The sequence below is a fragment of the Sylvia atricapilla genome, chromosome 9 (genome assembly GCF_009819655.1).
Source record: "Sylvia atricapilla isolate bSylAtr1 chromosome 9, bSylAtr1.pri, whole genome shotgun sequence".
Classification (NCBI taxonomy): Eukaryota; Metazoa; Chordata; class Aves; order Passeriformes; family Sylviidae; genus Sylvia; species Sylvia atricapilla.
Window position 1 is genome coordinate 15063740 of NC_089148.1, and position 24460 is coordinate 15088199.

The 24460-nt window shown below is 42.7% G+C and overlaps 1 protein-coding gene across 4 annotated transcripts; it reads right to left on the bottom strand.

Moving 5' to 3' along the window:
• Nucleotides 1–145: 145 nt before the first annotated feature.
• Nucleotides 146–23651, bottom strand: KDM4A (lysine demethylase 4A). 4 transcript variants are annotated; one of them, XM_066325023.1, is made up of 22 exons: nucleotides 22991–23638; nucleotides 22532–22684; nucleotides 22187–22362; nucleotides 20920–21034; nucleotides 19946–20139; nucleotides 18487–18536; nucleotides 17881–17984; nucleotides 16664–16801; nucleotides 15532–15782; nucleotides 14563–14753; nucleotides 13302–13651; nucleotides 11447–11567; nucleotides 10685–10863; nucleotides 8222–8426; nucleotides 7868–7944; nucleotides 7107–7162; nucleotides 6233–6341; nucleotides 5116–5304; nucleotides 4254–4424; nucleotides 3663–3782; nucleotides 2955–3047; nucleotides 146–1934 (listed from the first exon to the last, which is right to left on the bottom strand). In XM_066325023.1, the coding sequence occupies exons 2-22, from the start codon at nucleotides 22667–22669 to the stop codon at nucleotides 1794–1796; spliced, it is 3168 nt and encodes a 1055-aa protein (XP_066181120.1). In that variant the 5' UTR covers nucleotides 22670–22684; nucleotides 22991–23638; the 3' UTR covers nucleotides 146–1793. The 4 variants fall into 4 exon arrangements, 3 of the variants coding, with proteins under 3 accessions (XP_066181120.1, XP_066181121.1, XP_066181122.1); XM_066325024.1 differs by having other exon boundaries at nucleotides 22943–23638; XM_066325025.1 differs by lacking the exons at nucleotides 146–1934; nucleotides 2955–3047; nucleotides 3663–3782; ... (7 more) ...; nucleotides 11447–11567; nucleotides 13302–13651 and having other exon boundaries at nucleotides 14594–14770; nucleotides 22991–23648.
• Nucleotides 23652–24460: the final 809 nt, after the last annotated feature.

A 24460-nucleotide genomic window follows, 5' to 3' on the forward strand; every position in this document is an offset into this window, starting at 1 on the left:
ATTTCAGAATCTGTTTAAGCCTTCCAATATTGATGAACAAGGTTTTCCACCACAAAAACAGGACAGATTACCTCTATGCAAAACAGTGATTGTGCAAATCTTTGCTATGTATCCTCCTGACCCTATAAAAATGTAGGGCTAAAGATTTTCTGTATAAAAGTTGCAGTTTATTTCTTTTCTGATCAAGAGTTGTATCACTACTCAATACTACATTTTATTGCTAATCACAAATTGATGCACCGGGGTTTCAGAAGGGTTTGGTTTATAGCGTTCCTATGTAACAAAAGGAAAAAAGTTACAAATCCAGACTTTGCAGACACATTGCCATGTCCCTATAGAAGCAGGGATGCATTAGGTCTATTTTACTAGAAAATTCTCCCCTTGAACAGTTTCTGGAGAACACACAATCAGGATTTTCTCCAGTAGGAAAATTCATGCCATCATTCCATGCAAAAAGAAGGTGGCCAGTCTGCTCCACAGCCCAAAATGCCTTTCCTACAGAACGGGAAAGGAACATGTACTTACACTGCTCCGACTGTGGTGTGTTAATGCTTAAGTTATTAGGAGCGAGTTGGCACATCTTCCAGGTACACCTACTACCCAGCTCAACCCAGCTTCCTATGGCTGGGGTAGCAAACTCTTTCCACCACAACTGAGATGTGTTCTAATACTCTATAAAAATGCTACGGTTACCTTTGCCTGACAGCAACACGGCAGCACTCCTGCTTTACAAGAGCATTGCACAGCCTTTCAGTAATAACATACAGCTCAGTGCATACTTCATCCGTCTCAGACCCAGTATTAGCTGCTGTAAGCAAAAGCCTGCGGACACACGATAGACAGTGCTGCCCCAGAACAGCACTGCTTCAGATACCGCTGCCCTGTCATCCCCAACACTGTGATGCTTGGATTTCAAGAAGGGAGAGTTAGGACTGTCCCTTTAGTCATATTGCCTTAGAGAAACTAAAAAGAAACTCTTTGGGAGCTGAACGTCTATTGGGAGCTGAACACCTATTCTTGTTAGAAGGCTGCACTTCACAAGGCTCCAGAGAGATTTCACTGGTTCTGAGGCACATACTATTAACAATTAAACTTATGATTAGGTAAGTCAAAAGCACTATCAGAACAAAAATATTAAATGGAAGGTTAAATAATTTGTCCTACAGGATTCAATTTCACATTTCACCTGTTCACATAAGCACCTCCTGTCTGTTCAGACTTCAACAGCCTACAGCTCAACCTCAGAAAGGAGGTGCTGAGAAACAAGAGACTGAAGCTGCTTGCGACAAAAAAAATGGATATAAATATAAAAGAGGTTCCATTTCCAGCACCAGTAATACTGCCTGCTCAAGCCCAGGTGTGGTCACCAGGGAGACTCCTAAATTCAGGAACATTATTCAATTAAAACAATAGACCACACTATCCTGCAGCTGCCAGGATTCCTGGCAACAACTCCCCAAAGAGTTTGCCACCTGTAAAAATCGTCTCTAAAGAAAAAGCAAGACTGCTCAACAAGATGAAAGCAACATCCCCAAGCTGGCTTATTTGGTAAGGACCCAACTTCAGACCAGCAGTCTGCAGGCATCAGCTTCAGCAAATGAGATCTCTTTCACTATCCAACAGCTGCCTTACAGCTACTGCAGAGCATCAGCTTTTTAGCTCCCTTAAAATATAAAAGAACAAAAACCCCAGAAGAAACCCTGGATTCAAAGCATCCAAATATGGCCTGTTGTACTGGAACGTTTAAATCCTTGGGGGAGGTGGGCATCTTTTTCCTCTGCCACAGGCAGCGTTTACTCCATGATGGCCCGGTACAAGGCAGGTTCAATATAATCTTCACGGTAGCGTGAATTGATCACTCTTTGTCTCTTCCTCTCTTGACTGACCTCCTTCTCTTCAAAGATCTCTGTGAAGCGCATATCTGAAGCTATTGACTACGAGAAAAAGACAGAATTAGTCACTAGAGGACAGATGAAATCCCTGCCTCCACATCCTCCTATTGCATGTAAGAACCAAGCCAAGACAGATGGGAACATTCAGCTTTCTTCAAAAACTGACCAAACACAAAAAGAAAAATATTTAAGAAACTGGATTTACAAGTCTGAGGATGCATTTAAGTGAACTGTAATTAGAGATCTGAAGAATCTCAAGTTTCAAATGTAACTGAGTATTTAATTTAAATTCACAATCACTTTCTCAGAGTAATAAACAGAGTCAGCTGTTCTAATTTCCAAACAGTCTAGTACAATTTCTGCTTTATGGAGCAGGCCTGTTTAAACACCTGGTCACAGAATTCAGCCATAATACATCCTTTATTAAGCCTCTAACATCTTGTGTGCCTGCCAACAGATCTGCATCAGGGTGTGCATGCTTCTGCTGTAAAGCAAGACACTCCAGTGTGCTGTTTCTAACTACAACTTTTGTAGTGGGAAGTGTAAAGCAACAGAACAGGGTATGGGATCTCCACCGTTACTGATAACCAAAACTTAATTGGAGACATCCCAGAGTAACCCTTTCTGAAAATTACCCCAGTTTGAAACAGGTGTCTGGTGACCTGCAGAGGTCCATTCCCACCTGAATTATTTTACAGTCTCAAGAAATAGCCAGCTCTTTTGAAGCAACCCTACTACGGGCTCCTCAGAACAAAGAGTAAGGGAACTTGGCCATTCTTTGCAATGGAAGTAGACAATGGAACTTATGAATACAAGTATGAAAAGGCATTAGCATGCTCTCCCAATCTGTAACTCTATGATACAAACTCACATCCCTGCAGGAGGAGGAATTCTCTCCAGAGCTGGACAGAACTTTGTTTTTGTAGCCTTACCAACTACTGAGCTTTGCAATGATTAAGGAGAGCACCAGATAGTATTTTGCTGCTGCCACATGTTCAGGTTGCTGTTCAAACACAAATAAAAAAAAGCTTCTTTAGTAGAATTTGCACCCTGTTTACCTACCAGCCTTGACTTCACTCTCTTAGGAAGCTCCTCTTCAAGAGTATATACATCATCCCTTTTCACCATCAGCTGTGAACCATCTTCAAATTCCACCTAGAAGAGAACCAGAAGTTGTTCTGTCAGAAGTCTCACAAGTTAGAACCCTGCCACAGCTACTGAGAAGTTGCCTTCTTTGCCTTCTCCCCACAGAGATCTCTCCTGAAATAATCTTCTACCACTTGAAATTTTTAAGATACATATGCAGCTATTCACACTGCAACAGACTTGAATCAAAACTTCAATAATCTTATGACAATGACAGTAACAGCCCAGCAGGTTTTGGGATATTCTTTTAACACCTGACAAGACAATCTGGCTGTTCACTCGCATAAAGCCTGAATATTCATCCCCTTGGAAGCATGAAAGGCGTGGTGCAATCTCACTAGAGAAAAGCAAAATAAACTTATTTTAAGTAGTTCAAACTACAGAAACAGAGTCTGATGAAAAATTGCAGACCAGCAATTTTCAGAAGTGGACACTTTCAAGTAGGTAGCCAGATGTACATACAGCTGCAAGCAATCACTTCCAGCAGCTGTTGCCAACATCTATCACTGCTAACACAGTGAGAGTAACTTACCCTGGAGTGTTTAAGCATGATTCCCCTATAGCAACCCTGTTAACATGATTGGCTTGTTCTGAATGATGAATTTTCAGACAGGAATTTTGTACCTGGTACATCTGGATAGCGTGTGATGCGACAAACTTGGCTCCATAAACTTGTCCGTCTGTCCATCTCACCTGCACAACTTCCCCTTCAGCAGGAGGACCTAACTGAAGACAGTCTCGACTCTAGAATGAAGAAGGAAGATGGGAGAGACAAGAAAGGTAAGCAGCTTCCTTATGTGAAGATTCAGCAAACCACCAAGGGGTGGGGTCACACTGCACACTACCCCAACAATTCTCGATTTTATGGATGGAGAACTATTCTGAGAGACATCCATTTATGTCATCTGCATTAAATCGCAACAATGGTAACTTCAAAGTATTTGATGAGGTGATGGCATGCAAGTATCAGCAAGTTTTCCTTCAGACCTACCACTGCTAAGCAGCCAGAGCTTAGCTGTGCTCCCTGTCATACCTGTCCCTATATGGCCTCAGCTAAGTCACTCTCAGGTAACATCCCTAAGGCCATCCTGCAGCACAGCTCGGCAACTACAGGACCCAGGGAACAATTACCAGATCCCCTCATGTGTCTGCTCTACAGCAGCAAGAACTGCCTCAGATCACATGCCTAAACCACAGCCCCACTGCACAACATACCACAATGTCCTCTGGGTACAGGTTGTCACTGAAGGAGCCATCATCAAAGTTCACCTCGTAGAAAGTCTCCTTTGCGAGGCTGACCACTTCACATTGATAGAAGCGACCATTCTTGTGCTTGCTGATGACGATCTGTCCAGGGGACAGATCCTGGAGTGCAGCCTTAGCTCGCTGAGAAGAGAAAAATCACTTTTTATACAATAACTCACTAACAAATGTGTTGAAGACCATGGCTCCAGTGCTGTCAGACAACAAAGCAAGTATTTTAATTCAGGTGAGTTACTCTACTTAAGCATTCATCAACAACATTTTTAGAGAAGTTCTGCCTCAGGAATTTTAAATGCCTAAAGTCTAATCTGTTACATGCTACTGTCCTTAATTTACTTAGTAAATTAGGTTCTCATTCTTCAGAGCAATGGAAGGCCTTTACACAAAACATGTTCTTATAGATTGTTACGGTTTTGGTTAAAACGGCTGCATGGAACTTTAGAAACTAATCAATCACTTAAATGTGAAATTCTGTGACCGCTCTTGCAGACTGCTGGAGTACTGGCACTAACTCCTGCATATTAAGTATCACAGCATAAATCTCACTACTGTTCTCCATTACAACAACCACAGGAGTGATGTGATGCTTTCAGTCCTTCTGGTCTGCAAACTAAAGTACAATTAAGGACCTGACTAAGATCAGAGTAGCAGCAAAGCTGAGATCAGAATCCAAAACCAACACTACTAGATTACATTACATACTGTGAGATAGCAAAGTTTTCAATGAATTTTCAAAATAATCACACGATCTAAAAACTTTTCACTGCCTCCAACACACTGCAGTTCAACTCTTGGGAATAACACACCTACACACCTCTGCCTGAGATGGAGTCTTATGCCTGAAGCAGGTAATGAAGACAACAAATGGCCAGTCATCAGGCTGCATCATGACTCCTGCTGCTTGGGCACAGCTGACATGAAAGGACGTGGGACACCGACCATGTGAGCACTGCACACAGCAACCTGCAATTCTCTTTCTCCTTTTCTTGCAGAAGATGCATTTCTGTGGACAGAAAACTAGAGGTTATTGGTTGGTACTAGGTTTTACTCCACACCAAGAGCTAGCAAACAGCTTATACAATAACTGTGCCATTTAGCCTCTTTGTAAACACTGCTGCTTTCTGATTAAACAGAAGCAAGCAGCTACCAGTTTTAGCCTATGACAAGACAATAGTTCATAAAAGTAAAGTAATGCAACAGGATGAAAAATGTAAATTAAATATCTACCAGCTCAACATGCACAAAGCATGCAACCCAAGGATGCCAGCAACAGATCTTAGATTAGATCAGCTTGCAATGCTCCAACTCAATAGAGCCTGTCAGCACTTGACTAAAATGTCACATGAATACAAGCAACAAGATTAGAATAATGGGAAATGACCACAGAGGTAACAGTTAAAATTCTGTCACTACTACCAGTGACTCAACTGGGCCTGGCAGGCAGTTGTAGGAAAAGAATGTTATCTCCAATGCATATGCAAAGCAGAGTAATTTCCCCCTCAACACTGAGCTGTTAAAACAGTTAAGTACAGTTGCTTTCCTGCTGAAGACCTTCACCCATTATAGGAATGCCTCACATATCCTGAAACATCTCAGTGGTTGAAAGCAGTCAGCTATGTAAGTAGAATTGGAGGAGAAAAACAAGTACAAAAAATTACCACCATTACACCATGTATAAATCTTATCTACCACATACTGAAAAGAGTACCACCTTCCTGGCTCTTAATGTAAATAAACACATACTAGGACAAGGAAAGATTTAAAAAAAGGCAATAGAGACAACTGCCATCTTTCATATACAGAGCTGAGCAGATGATACAGTTCAGTCTGGAGACTGAACTAAGATGACTTGGGCTTGATGGGATAAGCAAAAACCCTCAGATTCTCAATGGACTAGAGACAGCACCTGATACAGCACAGGTGACCCTTACCAGTCTGAAACGTTGCAGGGGAATTTTGCCAACATCTACAGGACTCCGCTCTGCGATGTTCACAAATTTTGCCTCCAGTACAGCCACAGCACACATCACATGAACCCACCTGTCAGGACAGAAGAGTGAAAAAAGAAATTAATATGCATTAGGCCAAGAGAGGATGCATTGGAGTTTAAATAAATACTGTTCTGTTCAAGTTTGCCATACACACCGCAATAAATAACCTCTGAGAATGATCAGTGTAATCTTGTCACACGTAGGACAAACCCAAGATTCCTTCATACTTAAAATCTGCTACTAACAGGCTTAACGGGAAAGCAATTAAGTGACTCCCACATGATAAAAGGCTGCCTGGCCAAGTTTCAGTTATTTCATGGTGCCACAAGTCTGTCCCACTGCTATTTTGCACCAAGTAAATTTAAATGATCCACCACACCCAAAGGACACAGGGCAGGCAGTTGTATGCACATTTTGCTGTAGAGGTACCTTGAATTCCAATGTTGTGCTACTTAAAATTATGGTTGCCCTTTGTCATTACTGTAACCACAAATAAGACAGAAAATCAAAATCCTCCATAGAGAAGGTAATGAGAGATGTTAGTTCATCAGTTCATCCTTATTTTTATGTGGTAGGTTATACCTCTGCATATTGCAGCTCTGCACTATCAAATGCAGAGCCATTAACAGCTGCTACGAACAGAATGAGAACCAGGCATTACCTGAAGAGGTAAGAACTGCTGCATGAGAACAGAACACCAAGTGTGAAGGGCGTTGCTGGTGACTCTGTTACACCAAATGCAGTTTACCAGCTTACCCTCAGATACTTAGGAACTGAGCCTCTCCTTAAAATGAAAAAAATCTGGAACACTCACTTGTCATCATTGGCTCTCTGCAGTGCTCCTCCTCGTAATGAACACAAACAGCAGTCCTGGATAGAGAAGAAAGCGTTAGCTAGTGCACCACACTTGCTACAGAACTTCTACCTCAATATGCACATCCAGAAGAAGAAAATTATTTTGCTGTCAGAAGAGAGCTAACTACCTTGTACAGATCAGCTCCTCAGCTCTCAAAAGTTGCTGCCCTTATGGCTACAAATATAGACTCCAAGTCTGTTGAAAGCAAGCAGAATCTACCACTGAAGGGTCAACTTGTTTGTTATGGGTTCCTTTTACACCTGCAATACTCTATATCCTTTGGGAATGTGTAAATGGATCTGGAACAAACATGAAGAAATATTAATGGAATGGCTGACTGTTCTACTGACCTAGAGTCTATATAGCTGTTTGAGGGAATCCCATTCCTCTTGCTTTCTTCACGTGTGCATACCTGCCTACTTATTAACACAAGTTATTTTCTGGCTTAGAAATTGTAGCTACCATAAATTCAGACAGACAGTGGAGCTATTCCCACATTCATGTAGAACATCTTCCCTCTGACTCAAATGAGCTCAGCAGTTAAAAGGATATCATTATGGTTTAAAAGTACCAAAACACAAGAGATTTGCTCCTAAATCTTCTCTAAATTGTGATCTTTTCACAGGATAATTAAGAAACCCAACACCCACAACACTATGTGAATTAACTTTGTAGCCAAGTTGCCAGATGTACCAGACTCCATCTGTGAAAAACTTTACCTCTTCCAAGGCATTTTCTGTACACCGGGAGCACATCCAGTCTTCAGTTGCCTTGTCAGGGGATACACCGTAACAACCTAGAACAGACACATCTCCGTTAAGGATTTACCTGAACTCAAACCCATTTCCCTTGGGTCCAGAAGTAAACCAGGAATTAAAATCAACGAGCCTCAGGTTCATGCTGTGTATTTGAACCCACTCATGCAGCCAATTGCCTATCCCACAGGCCAGCACCCAAGTATACACTTCTCTGGTAAGGGCTGAACTTGATCCATTTGTACATGAGATCAACTGGCAGAGGCCTCCAAAGTACAGAGAACACCGGAGCTTAGGGTAACACCTGGGTGCACTCACTTGCATGAACACAGACATGGCAGTTCTTGCAGGTGATGAGTACACTGGTTCCATCTTCCTCCAGGTAGGGAGTTGAAAGATTAAGGTCTGTGCTGCAGCCAGTTGCAGTAAAGCACATTTCAGGAATCAGGGGTTTAGTTCGGATCTTCCCATCTGCAGCAGCTGGAGTTACTCCAGAGTTTTGACTGCTGCCTTCACATTCTGCCTGTTGGGGATGGAGAAAGAATGTAAATTTTACAAGTAAAATGGTATCACATCATCTTTACTCACACATTATTTCATACATATATCCAGTTTAAAGACAAAATTAAGGTATTGAAAGATCATAGGTAGGCTAGGTGAAAATATAGTTATGTTTATAACTATTTATTACTATTTATAAAATCCTCAGCTGCTGTGCCTTCAGGATGAAATTACTTTCTATTCAAATACTAAATTGAAAGTCTGAATTGCATCCCTTTAATGAGCAACAAGATACACATCAAACTGCATCTCTTCTGAGTGAAGAGGTGGAATCGCCAAGCCCACCTCATGCTCTACAGGCAACACCTCTTCTGTATATTCCCTCTGTAATACAGAATATCACAACACTGCTATCCATCAGTGTACACTTATCTTACCTCAGTATGGAAGGACTACCAACACACAAATAGACACCTACTACAATCCCTATTATTTTTCCCAGGGTAGTTCAGAACAAGTCTAATGGGCTTTAAAACTAATTTGTTCCTGGAAAATAAATGGACTAAAAATGCAATTTCCCATATAAAGCTCAGGAGACTTTCGGCTAATCTTTTTCGGCTAATTTATTCTTCTAAACCAACATCAAATCAAACAGCTAAGATGTACGAAGTTTACTGACATGTATTTCCATTCAAGCTACTCCTGTGAACAGCTAAACAGAAATTAATCTAGTTTTGAAAAAATGTTTAAACCATCTTTTGTACCTCGTAGGCTATCACAAAAGTAGCTTGCCTAATTTTTCAAAATTACTGTTAGCACAAATTGCAGTAGTAGAATGAATCTGCACTATCCCTCCTACAGAGCTTCCAAAGCTAGGGGAAAAAAGTCCAGGTAATGCTCACAGCTGGAAGGAAATGGACACATTTTCAACAAGTCTTGTTTAGTCTGATTCCATAAAACTTACTGATTTAAACTTAAATTGCATGTCAAGAAAAAGGCAAAATGACTGAGGGAAATCTCTAACAAAACTGAAGAAAATAACTTTTTTTTCCCCCAAGCAGCAAATACTCTTTTCTCAAAGGAAAAGTGCATATTTGTCTGGCATTTTGTGCCAATTTTTTATTTGAACAGGCAACTGAAGTGAGTTGCCAGACTTTCTATAGACTTTCTGAAGCTGGAACAAAGATTCTAAACACAGCTAAAATCTTGACAGAGTTTCTGCTCCACTGCCTGGTGTAGACAGACATTTGAAAACCTGCAGCTAAGAGTTTTCTGCTCAACAGCAACTTACAAAAAAGACCTTAAGAGAACTTCAACTGTCCTCAAATTGTTAACTTTATACCTTTCAGCACTAGTGAAATCCTCATGTACCATGCAGTTCCTAAGTAGATTTTCCATTCCTAAGAATTTACTCTCAGACAGAAATAGCAAGATTGAGCAGAAACTATGGTCTGTGGTTTTCATTAAAATTAGGAACTACATGAAATATAAATCTTCAACAAAAATGTTAAGTCTTTATTTCCAAAACTGTGGTGAGCATGTTTCTAGTGCCACCTCAACATATAGACCTCTATAGCCACCTCAACTATACAGTCATCACAAATGAATCAAATATACTTAGTGTATAGGAAGGGTCAAACTATCTCAAAGTTGCAGGTCAAACATGCAGACAACTATTCAAGCTACTTTAAAACTATTTATCGTAGATATATAAAAAATTCAGTGAGGGACTCCTGCCTGCACATCAATTCAACACGAAAAAGGACTTCTGCAACCTGTCCCATGCTACTGTCACGGATACATTCCAAGACAAAACAGCTTTCAATCTACACCATCTACAACTATAACACTACATTCTTTTAAGTAAAAGGGTTTTTTTTTTCCTTGCCAGCTCCTCAAAGACCATGTACTATGAGAGGACCTCACATGTTTTCTTAAAAACATTTTAGAAGCGAAGGAGGCAGTCTAGAAAGGAAAAATGAGATTTTATAGTCAGCTCCAGCAACATTTAAACTCCATTCTGTGGTTTGAGCAAAAGCCACAAAACACAAAAGCTTCTGCTGAACAGCCGAGTGAGCCCCTGGGAACTCACAGGACCCCATCACAGGTGTGAGGATGTTCACCCAGTTGTGCTCTCCTGAAACAACTCCTGGGGAAGACTGCAACATTGATATCGATTTGTTAACTGGCAATATGCAAACCCACATATTTAAAACTATGTACCACAGCAGCACCTACTGTGTTACCTCTGTGATAGCATGAAGAGCCTTGGTTTCGTACCTGATATGCCTGGAAGAGCATACAAACAGCACAGTATGGGGGCTGCTGGGCCATGGTGCGATTGTATTCTTTTTCAGCCTCAAAGTTTGGCGGCCGATTCTGCCACAGCTGGCTCAATGGCTTGGCCCATGCTTCTGTCTCCTCAGCCTCTTCTTCAGGAGTTAGCTGCTCTGATGCCTCTGTGATAAGAGAGCGTTCACTCAGTGAGTATGTGGCCTTTTATAGATGTTCTTCTTGTAAATGAAACTAAATAAGGCAAGAAGCTACAAATGGAGATAAAAGAAAGACTGCCAGAAAGCAAACTGACAGAAGGGTGATGGAAGCCAGTAACTCAGTCTCCTTTCTAAGAGGCTTTGACTAATCAAGCAACAAAATAGGCTGAGTGTGAGAAGAGATCCAGCTTCAAATTACATCTACATCAAAACTAAAGCCATCAGCCAAAGAATTTGGCCTTAGGGTTTTTTGGTTTTTTTTTTCATCATGAATATTTACATCAGTGAGTGGAATATTCTAAGGCAGATGCAGTTAGGCAACAGTCCCTGGTACTGGTTTAATTTTCCTTTCCAAAGACAAGTACAGGAAAGAAAGATGACACCATCTGAGAGAAAAGTTTAATGATGCAATGAGATATGCACCTTGTCTAGGAGGCAGAGCTGTCACTTACTGACTCCTGTTTATTGCCAGTTACTAGAATATCCCATACAGCCCACAGAAGCTGAGAACCTCTCTTCCATTTCCCCAAGAGCATAAGGCTTTACTTACCATCATCACTGATGCAGTCTTTCACCAGCAGCGGGTGATGACGTGGGAGTTTGCTCAATGGCTGGCGACGACCCTTGGACTTCTTACTCTCCTTCATGGAACTTATGTCCTCCTTCCCCACCTGGACCAGAAGAAGCAATTCAGCTGTCTGTTAGCACATGCCCTTTTGACATCACTCTGGAAGGAATTTACTTTAAACTTAGAGAAACTTCTTCAAAATTTCTACATGCTTCCACAGTTTTATTTCCTACAAAGTAACTTGAGCTCTACACTCTTTTTCAAAGTGCTCAGAGCACTTTTATTATGAAAAACTGGACAGAGCTGTACTAGCTCTGTTGAGTCAGTAGAATGGACACTTTTCATAGGTCCCAGTGTAGCTTTTCATGCAAATCTGTTTCCTTAAAGAATCAGGTAAAAGACAGAAACAAAGAAAGACAAGTTGGATGGTTCAACTTAAAAGTGCCATGGTAAGAAGTCTCACAAATTCTGGAGAAGCCTCAGTTTGTGTATCATTTAAAATATTCCAAATTTAAACGTTAAAAAAATAATAAAATCAACTCAAAAAAATACAGAGCTCATAGACATCTTGAACTAAAAGGGTTATTTTAAATCAAGGACACTTTCACCCTTTCTGCTTATTACTTGCCTTGATGTCTTACCAGACAGACTGGATGAAGAAGATTGCAACAACAGCTATTTCCTCTTCCCTCAGCCTCATAAAAAAACAAGTGACACACTGACAAAATTACTACTAACCTGACAAGCAGGGCAGTAAAGGTAATGATTTTAACAGTACAGGAAGTCTCCCTCTAAATAAGAACCTACTCCTTTTTAAACTCTGTTATTCTTTTAAAAGCAAAAGTAAGTCTTGGATTAAATGCATCTTACATATGTTTAAATACCTTCTTTTCGTAAAAGAAGTCAGAAGAGAGCATAATAATTATTATCTCTGTTCTCTTACACAGAGTTGGATACAAGACTTCTAAGAAATATTGAAATTAGCATTCCCAGTCACCACATAATGGAAAATTTGTTTCAAAGTACACCACCCTGGGGAAAACAATGCATATCCATTCAAAATTTCACCTTTTCCCTGTACAGAATATGTGATGGAGACATCAGTATCTGCAACAAAACATCTTTAGATTAAATAGCCACAACAACTCTCTGAGTTTCAGCTTAATTATCAAGATTGGTCTATCTGCTGTTCCTTTGGTGTAATTCTTGACTTCTTAGGAAGTCATTACTGGCCTCCCATTCTCTAAAAACAGATTTATAGAGGAAAACAAAATATTGGAAAGACACTACCAGATAGGATTCTAACTCTTTCCTTAGCTTGTTTAATAAAACATTCATTGGCAGCTTTGAAACACTCAGATTTACATTCTCCCAACCAATATTTTTGTTGCATCCATTCTCCTCTTTTAAAAGGACCCAGAGTTGTATCCATGTATACAATTTTATGTTAAAACCCCCTCATCACATGAATGTGCTTGCAACAAAGGCTGGAACAAACCAGATTTGTTTTAGATACAAATAGGTGTCTCTTAGTACAAAAGGACCTCAATTATCCTGCAGCACTACCATGTCCAAAACATTAAGCTACCCTTTCCATTACAGCACTTAAACAGTCTAGAGTGGTTCTCAAGACAGGTGATCTCCTTGCTTACTTGAAGGGCTAAGTATACAAGGCCTTCATCTGAATACTTGTGTGTTTAACAAAACCCAGAGGTGCAACCTGCTATGCAAAGACCAGTGGGATGAAATTGTCATCTGCACAGATAGGAAGTTTTGTCACAGCAAATTCCCACCACGGAATTACAGCCCTCCAGCTTTCAGTTTTGGCCATTCATACCTCTGTCAGATCGTGCTCACTGACACTGGAGGTGGCACTGGCTTTCCTCACTGACGTCTGCTCGCTGTCAGATCCGCTGGCATCCCCCTTCGCGTAGCTGTGGACTGTGAACACCCCGGCTGGCCCAGGAAGAGTTCGTTTGGCCAACAGATCAGACGATTCAGAGTCTGAAGAATAGGCAGGTGAGCTGGACTGAACACTGGATGTAGCACTCTGCTTTGAAGCAGGCAACACTGAAGTGGAATTTGAAGCATGTGAAATGGAGAGATCCAGTACAGCTGCTTCTTGTTCTTCTTCCTCCTCAAGCTTCACCGTTTTCAACTCTTCAAATTTGGCTGAGCCCACACCATCTGGAAGAAGGGATATACTGACTTTTTCTGAAGTCTGGGCAGAAAGAACATTTGTGCAACTATTTGCACAAAGCCAAATAGAAAAACAAACTACTACACACAAAAAAGCAACAGTATGTTATATGAAGAGTAGATGATTAATTCAAACACCTATGAAGTCACAGATGGCTTAGTAAGAAAGAGAATAAAAGCATCTGCTCATTGCCTCTCCCATCAAAAGAACTAGGGTATATCAACCAAAACCAGCTGTGAGTTCAAAATAAACAGAGATGATCCTTTATACAAAGGTGTATGTAGTTAAAACAGCCCAACCCCTGCCCATATGTTGCTGTGGGTAAGAGCTTGCAAACATTCAGGAAGACTTCACAGGAAAAAAATAAAACTCCACAAACCAACAGAAGATTATTAAGTACAAGCTGCTAAGGGCTGGAAAACAAAATACAAGAGGAGGCACCACATATGTTTTCCCTGCTCTTGTGTTGTTTCACAGGTCCCTTGCTCCTCCCCTAATAGCAAGGATAACTCATCCATTACAAGCCACATGAATTTTGTCTAGCCTACTTATTACAAAATTATAAGTAACACACCTATAAAGCATACCAGACCCACAGCACCAGGAAGTGTGCATGTGTTTTACTAAGCAATTCCTATCAACAGGTCATATTGCTCAAGAGAGATACAAAGGAGCTTAAACTACTGAGGCACCTCATATTTCTGTAAGCAGGCAGGCAAAATAAAGAGTAAAAATCAAAAATTGGAAAATGGTAATATTTCAAGTCTTATAACAGCAAATTTCTGAGGTACTAGCCAATGGCTCTGACAAACCAGTGTCTGCTTTTTTGGACACAAAAGCATCTTACTAACTAGCATCATATTGAAGAGTGCCCCAGACAAGCCTGGCACACAGTTACCTGGAGGTTTGAGCCTTTGTTCACCTTGCTGCACAAATTCACTCGTAGGCCTCTCACGAGGCTCTGCCATGTCCTCTTCATACTGTGTGGAGCTCAGCTCCTCCTTAGGGAAGGCCTCACTCTCACTCACCTCCTGAGGCACTTCCAGGCAGACCCTGTGCCTTTTCGTTCCTATGCGGTGCTTGGGGATGCTGCAGAAGACAAATCCCTATGTCAGGTTAGCAAACATGTAAATGTGTTAAATTTCTGTGTGAACGCATAAAATACAGCCTGGTTTGGATCAGTGTTTTATGAGACAGCCTCTGGAAAGCCAAATAGTTTCCAAATTATTCTGAAGTGTTTTCTTTGCCTTTACAGAAGAAAAGTCAGTAATCCCTAGAGACGACTTCTCAGCATGTTGATCGTGTATTAAGGCAGCTATGCTCTAGCCAGGCATTCTTTACCTTAAACAAAAAAATCCCCTCCAAACAAATCAAACCAACAACAACAACAACAACAAAAAAACCCCACCACCAAAGACAGCTTTAGGAACAGCAGCTGGCACTGACTGAAAGATTTAAATGCAAAATATAAGATAATTAGCCTGCTGAAGTTCAGCAAACAGGAGCTCCACACCAATGCCACAGCTTGCAGCACTGATTGTACTAGAATTTGCTAGCAAGTACTGTCCCACGATCTCAGTGCAATCCCTTTTTCTTCTGGCCTGTCAGTGCAGAATACGCACTGCCAATCCATGTTTTGGAGGTCTGTCCCAAGATGAAGAACTACCTTCCAAGCTGGTGTGCTTCCTGCTCGCCACATCTATTAATGTGGACTTAAATAGCAAAAATATTAAGAGTAAATCCTGTTCCCAGGAAAAAAGATTATTGCTAACTCTCACTGTTCTATCAAAATGGCAAACATTTAATTGCAACTGGGTTCAAATTCTAAGAATCCAATAGGAAAGCACAGGACTATATAAAGCAGTACCTTTTTGTCTCATCCCCATCCACATCCTCTTTACAAGTCTCTTCTGTTTCCATCTCCTCAGCACAGTGTTTCCCATTCTTGACTTTTTGCATGAGATCCCCTTTAAGGAACTCTGCTGCCTCTGGGGTTGGAAGAGCATGGTCAATGACAGTCACGTCCTTCCCAGCCTTCCACAGCTTGTAACGATCTGGCTGGTACTTCCTCACAAACACATCCATGGAGATCTTCACCATGTCCTTCCGACATGAGCACTGTGTCACAGAAAATATTAAAGTAAGGCCAAAAACTCAACTCTGCATTCTACTCTGCATTTCTCTAGCATTTTGTTTTCAGGAGTTAAGGAAGAAAATCCCGCACTCACATGTAATTGAGCCTCACAACTATCAAGACTCTTCCCCAGGAAATCAAAAGGGTGTATATTAGGTTGTGAAAAATGGCAAAAAAGTTAGCAAAGTATGAAGCAGAAAACCAGATGTTATCACAACAACTAGGAAAGAAAGCTCATCAGTATTTTTACAGAGTTGCTGGTAGAAGCTGAGTGTTTCAAATGAGCTCATACAGAAACAGGCCACAAAACCAGAGGCTACAATGAAGAAATCAGAGCCATACAAACTCTGGGCCTAATCAGAGCAGTAGAGGCTCCCCTCACTCAGACATTGTTACAGCTAGTGCTTCAAAGCATTCACTTCAATGTAGCTTCTGAAAACATAACCCTTGTTTGTAAGGCACCTTTACAGGGATAGAACACTATTCAGTTTAAAGGTTCAGCCAAGGTACTTATTTTGGTAAGTTATATAAGTTACCAAAGTTGTATTCCAGGCTAAACAGTCAATAAATAATGGTTAAAACACTGGAGGACAATACTGATGAACTCTGCCCACCAAGCATATTCTTTCACCTCTAGAAATACAACCAGTTCTATGCTTTTCTTTGAAGCCTAGCTTGAGCTGCACAAAAAAGTTAAAGCTACAAAACATGTCGCATGCTATCCATGGTTGACACAAAGCATGATGCAGGACTTTGCCTGCATGTTGCTACCTCACGAGAAAGCAAACATCACACCTTAAAAAGGCTTGAAACCATTCTCCTAAAGCTAACAGTGGGGGCTTAATGACGGCAATGGACCACTCACCAGCACCGACTGCTTCCCGTACTCAATCCACCGAAGAGTAGCAAAGTTGGTAGACTCAGCACAGTTAAAGCCATGGTTAAAGCCAGCATGATAGCTATAAGGAAAGGTTATCATGAACTCTCCAGCCTCCTGTGTCACCTAGAAGACAATTGAGACATCACTGTGTTATTCAGAGTTTAAGAAGGTACTTGGTGAATACGATTTAAAGGAGCTCCTGTACTTCTGTCAGCAGCACACCCAAAAATCCGACTCAGATGGTGGCTGAAGCTCCCTACTGCAATGGACAGACTTGCTACTGACCTTCACTGTTTTGCTACTTAGGCTAAATATCTGTTTACTGAAAAGTCACACTCAACAGATTTTTTACTAAAACACAACACAACTGATCAATTTAGCACAGAAATGGTTATACATACGAAATACTCTGTCTACAAGCTACATACTCTGTCTACAAGCTACATGCTATATGAAGTTCATAAAGATACATATCTGTATCATCTACAGGTTTGTCTGAACAGTTATCTAAGTTCGAATAAATTTCTATCCATACAGAACTTGAAAATTTATTGCTGTTTTCTTTTGCTGTTAACATTAGAGTACAACTCTCAGTCAGTGCTCCATTGCTTGCTCTTCAACATTCGCCCATTGTAAAGGCTTGTGATAATAAAACCCTTCAGCTGCCCAGGCAGCTGATACAGTTATCACTGAATAAGAACTCAAAGACTAGATCTTTAGTATCTCTGTGTGGCATGGGGAATGGCAGGTCATTACCTGAGAAAGTAAAAAAGTCTACAATGTAATTAAAAATTGACAGGCGACAACACCTATTTTTCAGTGGGGAAGCAGATTGCAACAAACAAAATTAGCAGGGACAATTTGCAACAAAAAAAGAAAAATCTCACTTCGTTGAATACACATCTAAACAATGAAGTGAATCTAACACAAGAAATAATATTTAGTTTTAAGTTAAAAAATAAATTAAAAAGTCACAGAAAACAAAGCCTTTGTTTTTAGGAGCCCTTGACACATTTTTCAGTTTCAAACTCTTTCAGGCCCCAGTTGCCAGATAAATGGAAGTACAATAGGAAGGACTGCCTTATACCCTGCCTGTTTCTGTTTTCCTCTCTAAGCATCTGCTACTGGCTGCTGTCAGAAACAAGACAAGGCTGCAGGAACCTCTTGATCAAGCTGGTATAACCACGATTATTTTTCTACACCTTATCAAATGGAATTCCATATTTCTTCAGAATTGATGGAGAGATGAGAGTCATCTTGTGACGGAGAAATGCTTCACAGCTTTGGGCACTTCCTGGGAAAAAACCTGTTTAAAATAAAGACAAGGAGAGATGTTACCATTGTGCCCAAACTAAATTTATTTTTTCAGCAGTTTTATGAAAAATTACTGCCTAAGACACTTTCTGCCTACAAGCATGAACCACCTTATTTGAAGTGTACTAGTTTGCATGTTGAAGAAGAATGGTAACTCCCTAAGATTCATCTTTTAACTGCCAGGTGCTGGTTTGAAAGAACATAATAAAGACCCCAAACAGAAGGATACTCCCTTGGCCATAATCTTCCAGTTTTAATAATAGCTAAGGATTTTCTCATTAAAGGTTAGACAGACCACAAGTTCATTATTTGTAACATGACAACTTCTCTTGTGTGTATCCTATAAGCAAAAATTCAGAACTAATGTAATCTATATTCTAAAAGGCAAATTATCAGTTCAGTCACGCCAACCTGTGCTCTCTAAGAAAGCTGAAACCTACTGCAGCTCTCCACGCCATCTTTAGAAAAAGGCAGGACATGAACTGCCTGGTTACCTTTTGCAAGTCTCTCCAGCCGTTTCCCGTGCTCTGGAGGGATGGAGTACCTGCAGTTGTAAGAACAAGTCTGGTAAGCTCAAGTGACAACAACAAAATCTCAAAGTTTAACTGGAAATCATAAACAGTAATCAAGATGTGAATTACTTAAAAAAAATTCTCTCTCTCTACACTTGTCTTTTTCAAAGTTTGATATAAAGCTAAAAATCTTCATTGAGGACTTTCACCTTTCTACCCCAAGAAAAATCAACACCCAAAAGCTGACCGTTTCTTTCAAAAACTTTCGCTCAAGCAATCAAGGAAGTAAAAAGTCTGATGTACATAATTAGCAAAATATGAATTACAACGAGAAAGGGAAGAGCACTTCCTGAACTGTCTCAGTTCACAGCTGAGTGTGTAATCTGAGTATACTCAGTGCAAGAAGGAACACAGGGCAAGATTGAAAATGGAATCAGCTCTTTCAGCTGCTCAGACAAAGATGGGACTAAGTCAGACATCCTTAACACAGGCACAATTCATGAAGTGCCTTTTATGGATATGTCTCTCCCTGTACACACCTTTTTATGGGTGCCACAAAGCTCCTGGCTGGTATGATTACAATAAATAAATCAACTCACTAAGTTTGCTTTCACTCTGGAACACAGTGCTATATTCTGAATAGATTCCTTGCTAAATTAATCAAAGATACCAGCAAAGCTCACGTCTTCCAAGTACTACTGTAGAAGAAGTAATGGGCAAAAAGTTCAACAGACTGAACTATCCTGTTTCATGTTTCCCTGCTACTGCCACTGCATGAGGTTGTTCATGGGTCACATTGTGCTAGCTATTATTTTTTTCTTCAAAGTTGTAATAAAAGTCAGCCAAAAATGCTAGTTTCCAACTAAAGTTCCATGGAAACAATTGTTGAAGTTGCTTGAGAAATTAATTTGTGAACAGAAGGGCATGATTCACTCCTAAAATGCAACCCATGCTACAGAGAAATTCAGGAGTCTCCCCTAAAAAGAATCAAGAAAGCTCAGACACTGGACAAACCACTCAGTGACATCCACTAGCCTGATGTTTAGGTACACGATAAACTGCAAAGTCTGTCAAAAACTGCCCGTTCCTCCAGCGCCTCTGTGACCATACCTCTGTATGGTCATTTCAGAGCCTCAGGAAATGATAAGCACATTTGCCAAGTTTTGGCCTACCACAGCAGAGAGCACCCATCATACTGTAATTCAGAAGAACTCTCTACATCAGGACCGCAATCAGACCCTTCTCGAAGGTAACCATGCAAGTTCTACTGAGGACTCTGCAGGTCCTTACAGATTTCTAGTGTTCTCATCATCAGATAGACCTGCAGTGCAAGACTAGAGAACTGGTAATTATTTTAGTAAACTCTTAGCTTTATGACTTTGACTCCAATATTTTATGGTACTGCTTTTCTACATCTGGAAGATTCTTTAGAAAATCTTACCATGATTTGGGCTCCCCAAAATGCAAATAATTAATACTGTAGAGATCCATGTCCTCTGTGTGCCATGCAAAGGAAGTTTTCCACATGCCAAAATACAGGTAAGGAGTATTCACTCCTTCAATGGTTATGCCACTTTCATTCTCCACAACATCCAGGATTGTGTTCAATCTGCCAATATTCCATGCATCTACATGCTGAAAAACACAAGCCTCATGTCAAACAAGGATTACAAAGTACAAAACCACACAGCTGAGATGACAGTTTGCAAAAGCTTAACAGACACTTGTGAAACAGCACATCACAGAATTACACAGCTCAAGGTGTGAGCTAGTTCACCTAAACCCAAAGTTCTGCATGGTAGCCTGCACAGTGATTACTTACTGGCCTTTAAAGAGGGAAAAAAACATTACCAGTCAACATAATGATTACAAAGGAGAAATAATCACGAAGCTACAGACTTAACAGAGCAGAGAACAATAGCTGATGTTGACTGAGTTTGAGCTGATGTCTGAAACCTCTTGAACAAAACCACTTTTCATTCCAAACATCTTCTAAAAGAATAAATCATGGTAATTTAGGAGACAAGCAAGCAAAATGCAAATTGTCTTTTGACAGTTATCATCCTACAACCTAATGGCTACAGAGTATTTTCCCACAAAAGTACATACACCAGTGGATACCAAAGCAGCATGTATCCACTGATCAACACTTCCAACCCTCACAAGCCTTTCAGGACAAAGCAATGCTTGGGCAATAGTGGTTTTTGCTTTCCTAAACTGAACTGCATTACACTGAAGTGCTAGCAAAGGTCCCTTAGAATGCTACCTCCATCAGCTGCCTACTCCACAAGCTGAAAGTACGCTACGACTATCATTAACTCTCTCCAAAAGGTAAGAGTCAAATGCTACATTAGTATTTATGAAATGCAACATACCAGGAGAACTGTTACCTGAAGACCAGAGCAGTTTCCTTACCTTGTCATAGAGTGTGCCATTAACATCAGCCCCATAGATGGGGGCATTGAACGTAAGGTTCTTCCAGTATTTTCTTTCAAGGTCTTCAAAGTCTGTGTACCGAGGTGTGCAGTACCTGAAAAACCAAGAAAGGTACTAAAGACTTTGCAGTTTAATATTTGACAAGTCTATACCAATGTTTTCCTTGACTGAAAGAACGGAAGGCTACAATAAAAATACCTAATCTGTGTTACCAGCCAGAGGAGAAGTGAAAGCAGTTATGGCTCTGTTTCTATGACACTTGGGAATGGAAGCATCAGGAAGAAAATTACTTTCCCCGTTTCTCAGTTTACTTTCATTTTTGCTTTGTGCATGAACAATTTCACCTTCTAGCTGCAGCTACTTAGAAGCAACAAGAAGCAACAGAAATGATACAAAGAACAACTTTTAAAAAAAAACCCAAACAAACCCAAAGTTTTCTGCCACTAAGAAACTAACAAACCTTCAGACTCACCATGGTCAAACATACTCTGTTTACCAGCAAAATACCTACTCTTGATGCCCATTCCCTGCTAACTATATACGGGACTATATGTAGCACTGGGGAATCAAATTTAGCCTTAACACCTATTTACTGTGTGTCTTTATATTTAGATTTCAGACAACTATGTATATAATGTAAAATAGTAAATTTCATAAAATCATTCTATTAAACAGAACTCTAAAATATCTGGTCTGTACTGCTTTTGAAAGCTAAAACAAGCTTTGATGGACAGACTGTACCTGGCAATTCCAATGCTATTCCTAGTTACTGCAAAGGCTATTTTGCTTCAACTCCTTTTCAAGTTATCTTTTCTTAATCTCCTTTTTTATGTCATGAGCATTCCTTTCCCCACTATTTAGTAAGTGTTTCAATGGTCTAACTACTGGAGTCGGACAGACAGGAGCCCACAGCACAAACAACAAAGTTCTGCTGCCATTACACATCATCTTGTTGCACAGGTGGCAAAGGTCCCCATGCACACAGCCTGCTGTACAAGCAACTTCATATGCCCAGGGGATGACGTTCACACAGCTGACTCCAGAATACACCGAGGACCTGACCCCTTCTGAGAAGCTGTGGATGCTCCACCCCTAGGAGTGCTCAAAGCCTGCTCGAATGGGGCTCTCAGCAACCTGTTCTTGAGGAAAGAGCCCCTGCCCCTGCCAGGGTGGGGAATCAGATAATCCTTAATGCCCCTTCCAACCCAAACCATTCCATAACTCTACGTGCCCGGGACAGCCATACTTGTCACTGTTGGCGATCCTGCGGAACTCGCGGACCGTCATGGCCTTCTTCTGGATGTTGTACTGCGTGAAGAGCCCGGACTGCCCCGTCACCACCTGCTGGATGGGCGCGGGGATGACGAGCTCATCGATGTCATCGTAGCACTGCCGAGGCTTCCACTCCTTAGGCGGCACGATCTGCGGGGACACACGGGCCGGGAGCGGCGGGGACAGCGTCAAACTCGGGGAACTCGGGCCGAGCCCCGGCCGGAGCGCGCCCGCCCCACCGGCGCCGCGGCGTAAACAAAGGGCGGAGGCGGCCGGTGCGCGGCCCGGCCTCCACCCGGGGGGAGAGGGAGTGTCGCACCTTGGCCAGCCCGGCGCGGTGGGCGCCCTGCGACTCCACGTAGGCGATGTAGCGGCTGAAGTCGCGGAACTCCTCCATGGTGGGGCGGAAGGTCATGATGCGCTGCCCGGGGTTGAGGCTCTCCAGCTCCGAGGCCATGATGCCGGGCCGGCCCTGCGCGGAGAAAGCGGGGGTGTCCTTGCGGGGGGCGGGACACCGCGCCCGCCCCGCCCCCCCCGCCCGCCGGCCAATCGCCGCGGGGTCCGCATGGGCTCTGCCTCCTCATTGGTGGAGGACGTGTGCCCGTCAGGACCCTGCGGCTCGCTCTCCCTCTCACGGCGAACGCCGCCGACTCACCCCCCCACCCTCCCCCTCGGCCCGGCTCGGCCCGGCCGGCGCGACGAAACCCGAGTCCCCGCCCGCCGCGCTCACGTCGGCAGCACGTCCCGCTCCTCCGCCGCCCTCGCCCGATCCTCGTACCAACGCCCGACCGACGTATCCCTCCGCACCACGCGACCAAAGAGTCCTGCGGATCGCCGACGCCACCGCGGCCGTTCCGCTCCGCCCGAGCCCCGCCCGGCCGCCCCGCCTCTTCCCTCCGCCGCCGCAGCCAATCGCTGCCCACTGCCCGCTTCGTAGCCAATAGAAATTCGACGGCAGGCCGGGGCGGGTGAGCGAATCAGGAGGCTGGGCGCGGGGCGGTTGCTAGGCAGGCGCGCGGGCGGGACCAGGCGGTCGCTAGGGGGCGGTTGACGGGGGGAGGCCGCGCCGGGGCACCTTGAGGCCGCGCAGTCACGGTGGGGCACGGTCCCCATACCTCCCCGATACCGTCCCGGTACCGCCCCGTCCCACTCGGGTCCTCCCCGAATCCCTCCTGTGTCCCGCCCGCTCCCCGCCTCCGGGCACCGGGGAGTGTCGCCGCGTGAAACGAATCCCGGCCCAGCGGGCGCTCAGCGCGAGGCGGACGCTCACCCCGGATACGCGCTGCAGAGAGCGGGTGAGTTTCGGGCGCAGAGCGGTGACACACAACAGGCGTCTGCCAACCGAGCACACGAACCCCGCTAATTATACTCCTACAGTTTCCGTGTGTAAACAAAGACAGAGTAGAATTTGATACTTTGCAAACGTTTGGCAGCGAACACAGACTGAGACTGGACCAGCACCAGGCCCGGACCACGCCAGGGCGCTTGGCCAGCACAGTCCCGTCATCTAGAAACGTGGAAAAGTGCTGCCGTAGCCAGCGGATGTTGCCAATAATCCGCCACCGTTTGTGTCAAGGACTGGGACCTGACAGAACAGCTTTAGCAGCAAATGCCTTTTGTGTGTACAAGGCCGAGTTCTTAACAGACCCTGTCTAGCGACACTGACCTCTCCTTGGCAGGGACTGGCTGCTGTTTTCAGACTCTGCTGTGCTGAATGCATTTTGTAGCTCTAAGTGCCAGTGAGCAACCTTGAAAGTGAGCACAACCCACCTGAGAAAGCCATCCTCAGGGACCATACTTGGTCCCTCATGCCTAAATAAAACCTTGATTTCGCTCTGTTTCTCCTGATACGTGTTTCCTTTGCTGTCATGCTACAGGCAGGCAGCAGCCCTGAATGGCCTGACAAAACACCCCTCCAACACAGGTTTTCCTGTGTTTTTCTGTGACCTGCTCAGATTTTGAATTTCCAGGTATATACACACCAAACCCCCGAAGAGGATTATAGCAACAGCAGCACAATACACAGCCTCTTACAAAAAACCAGACAATCAGGTAACAATTTTGAGACAAATTGCACTTCTGGCCTTTCTGGTGGCTTGGCAGCTGCACTTGCCATCCTTTTGTCAAGAAACACCAACTTTCTATTATCACAGAATCACAGACTGGTTTGAGTTGGAAGAGACCTTGAAGACTGATCTTGTTCCACCCCCTTGCATTGGACAGGGACACCTTCCACTAGACCAGGTTG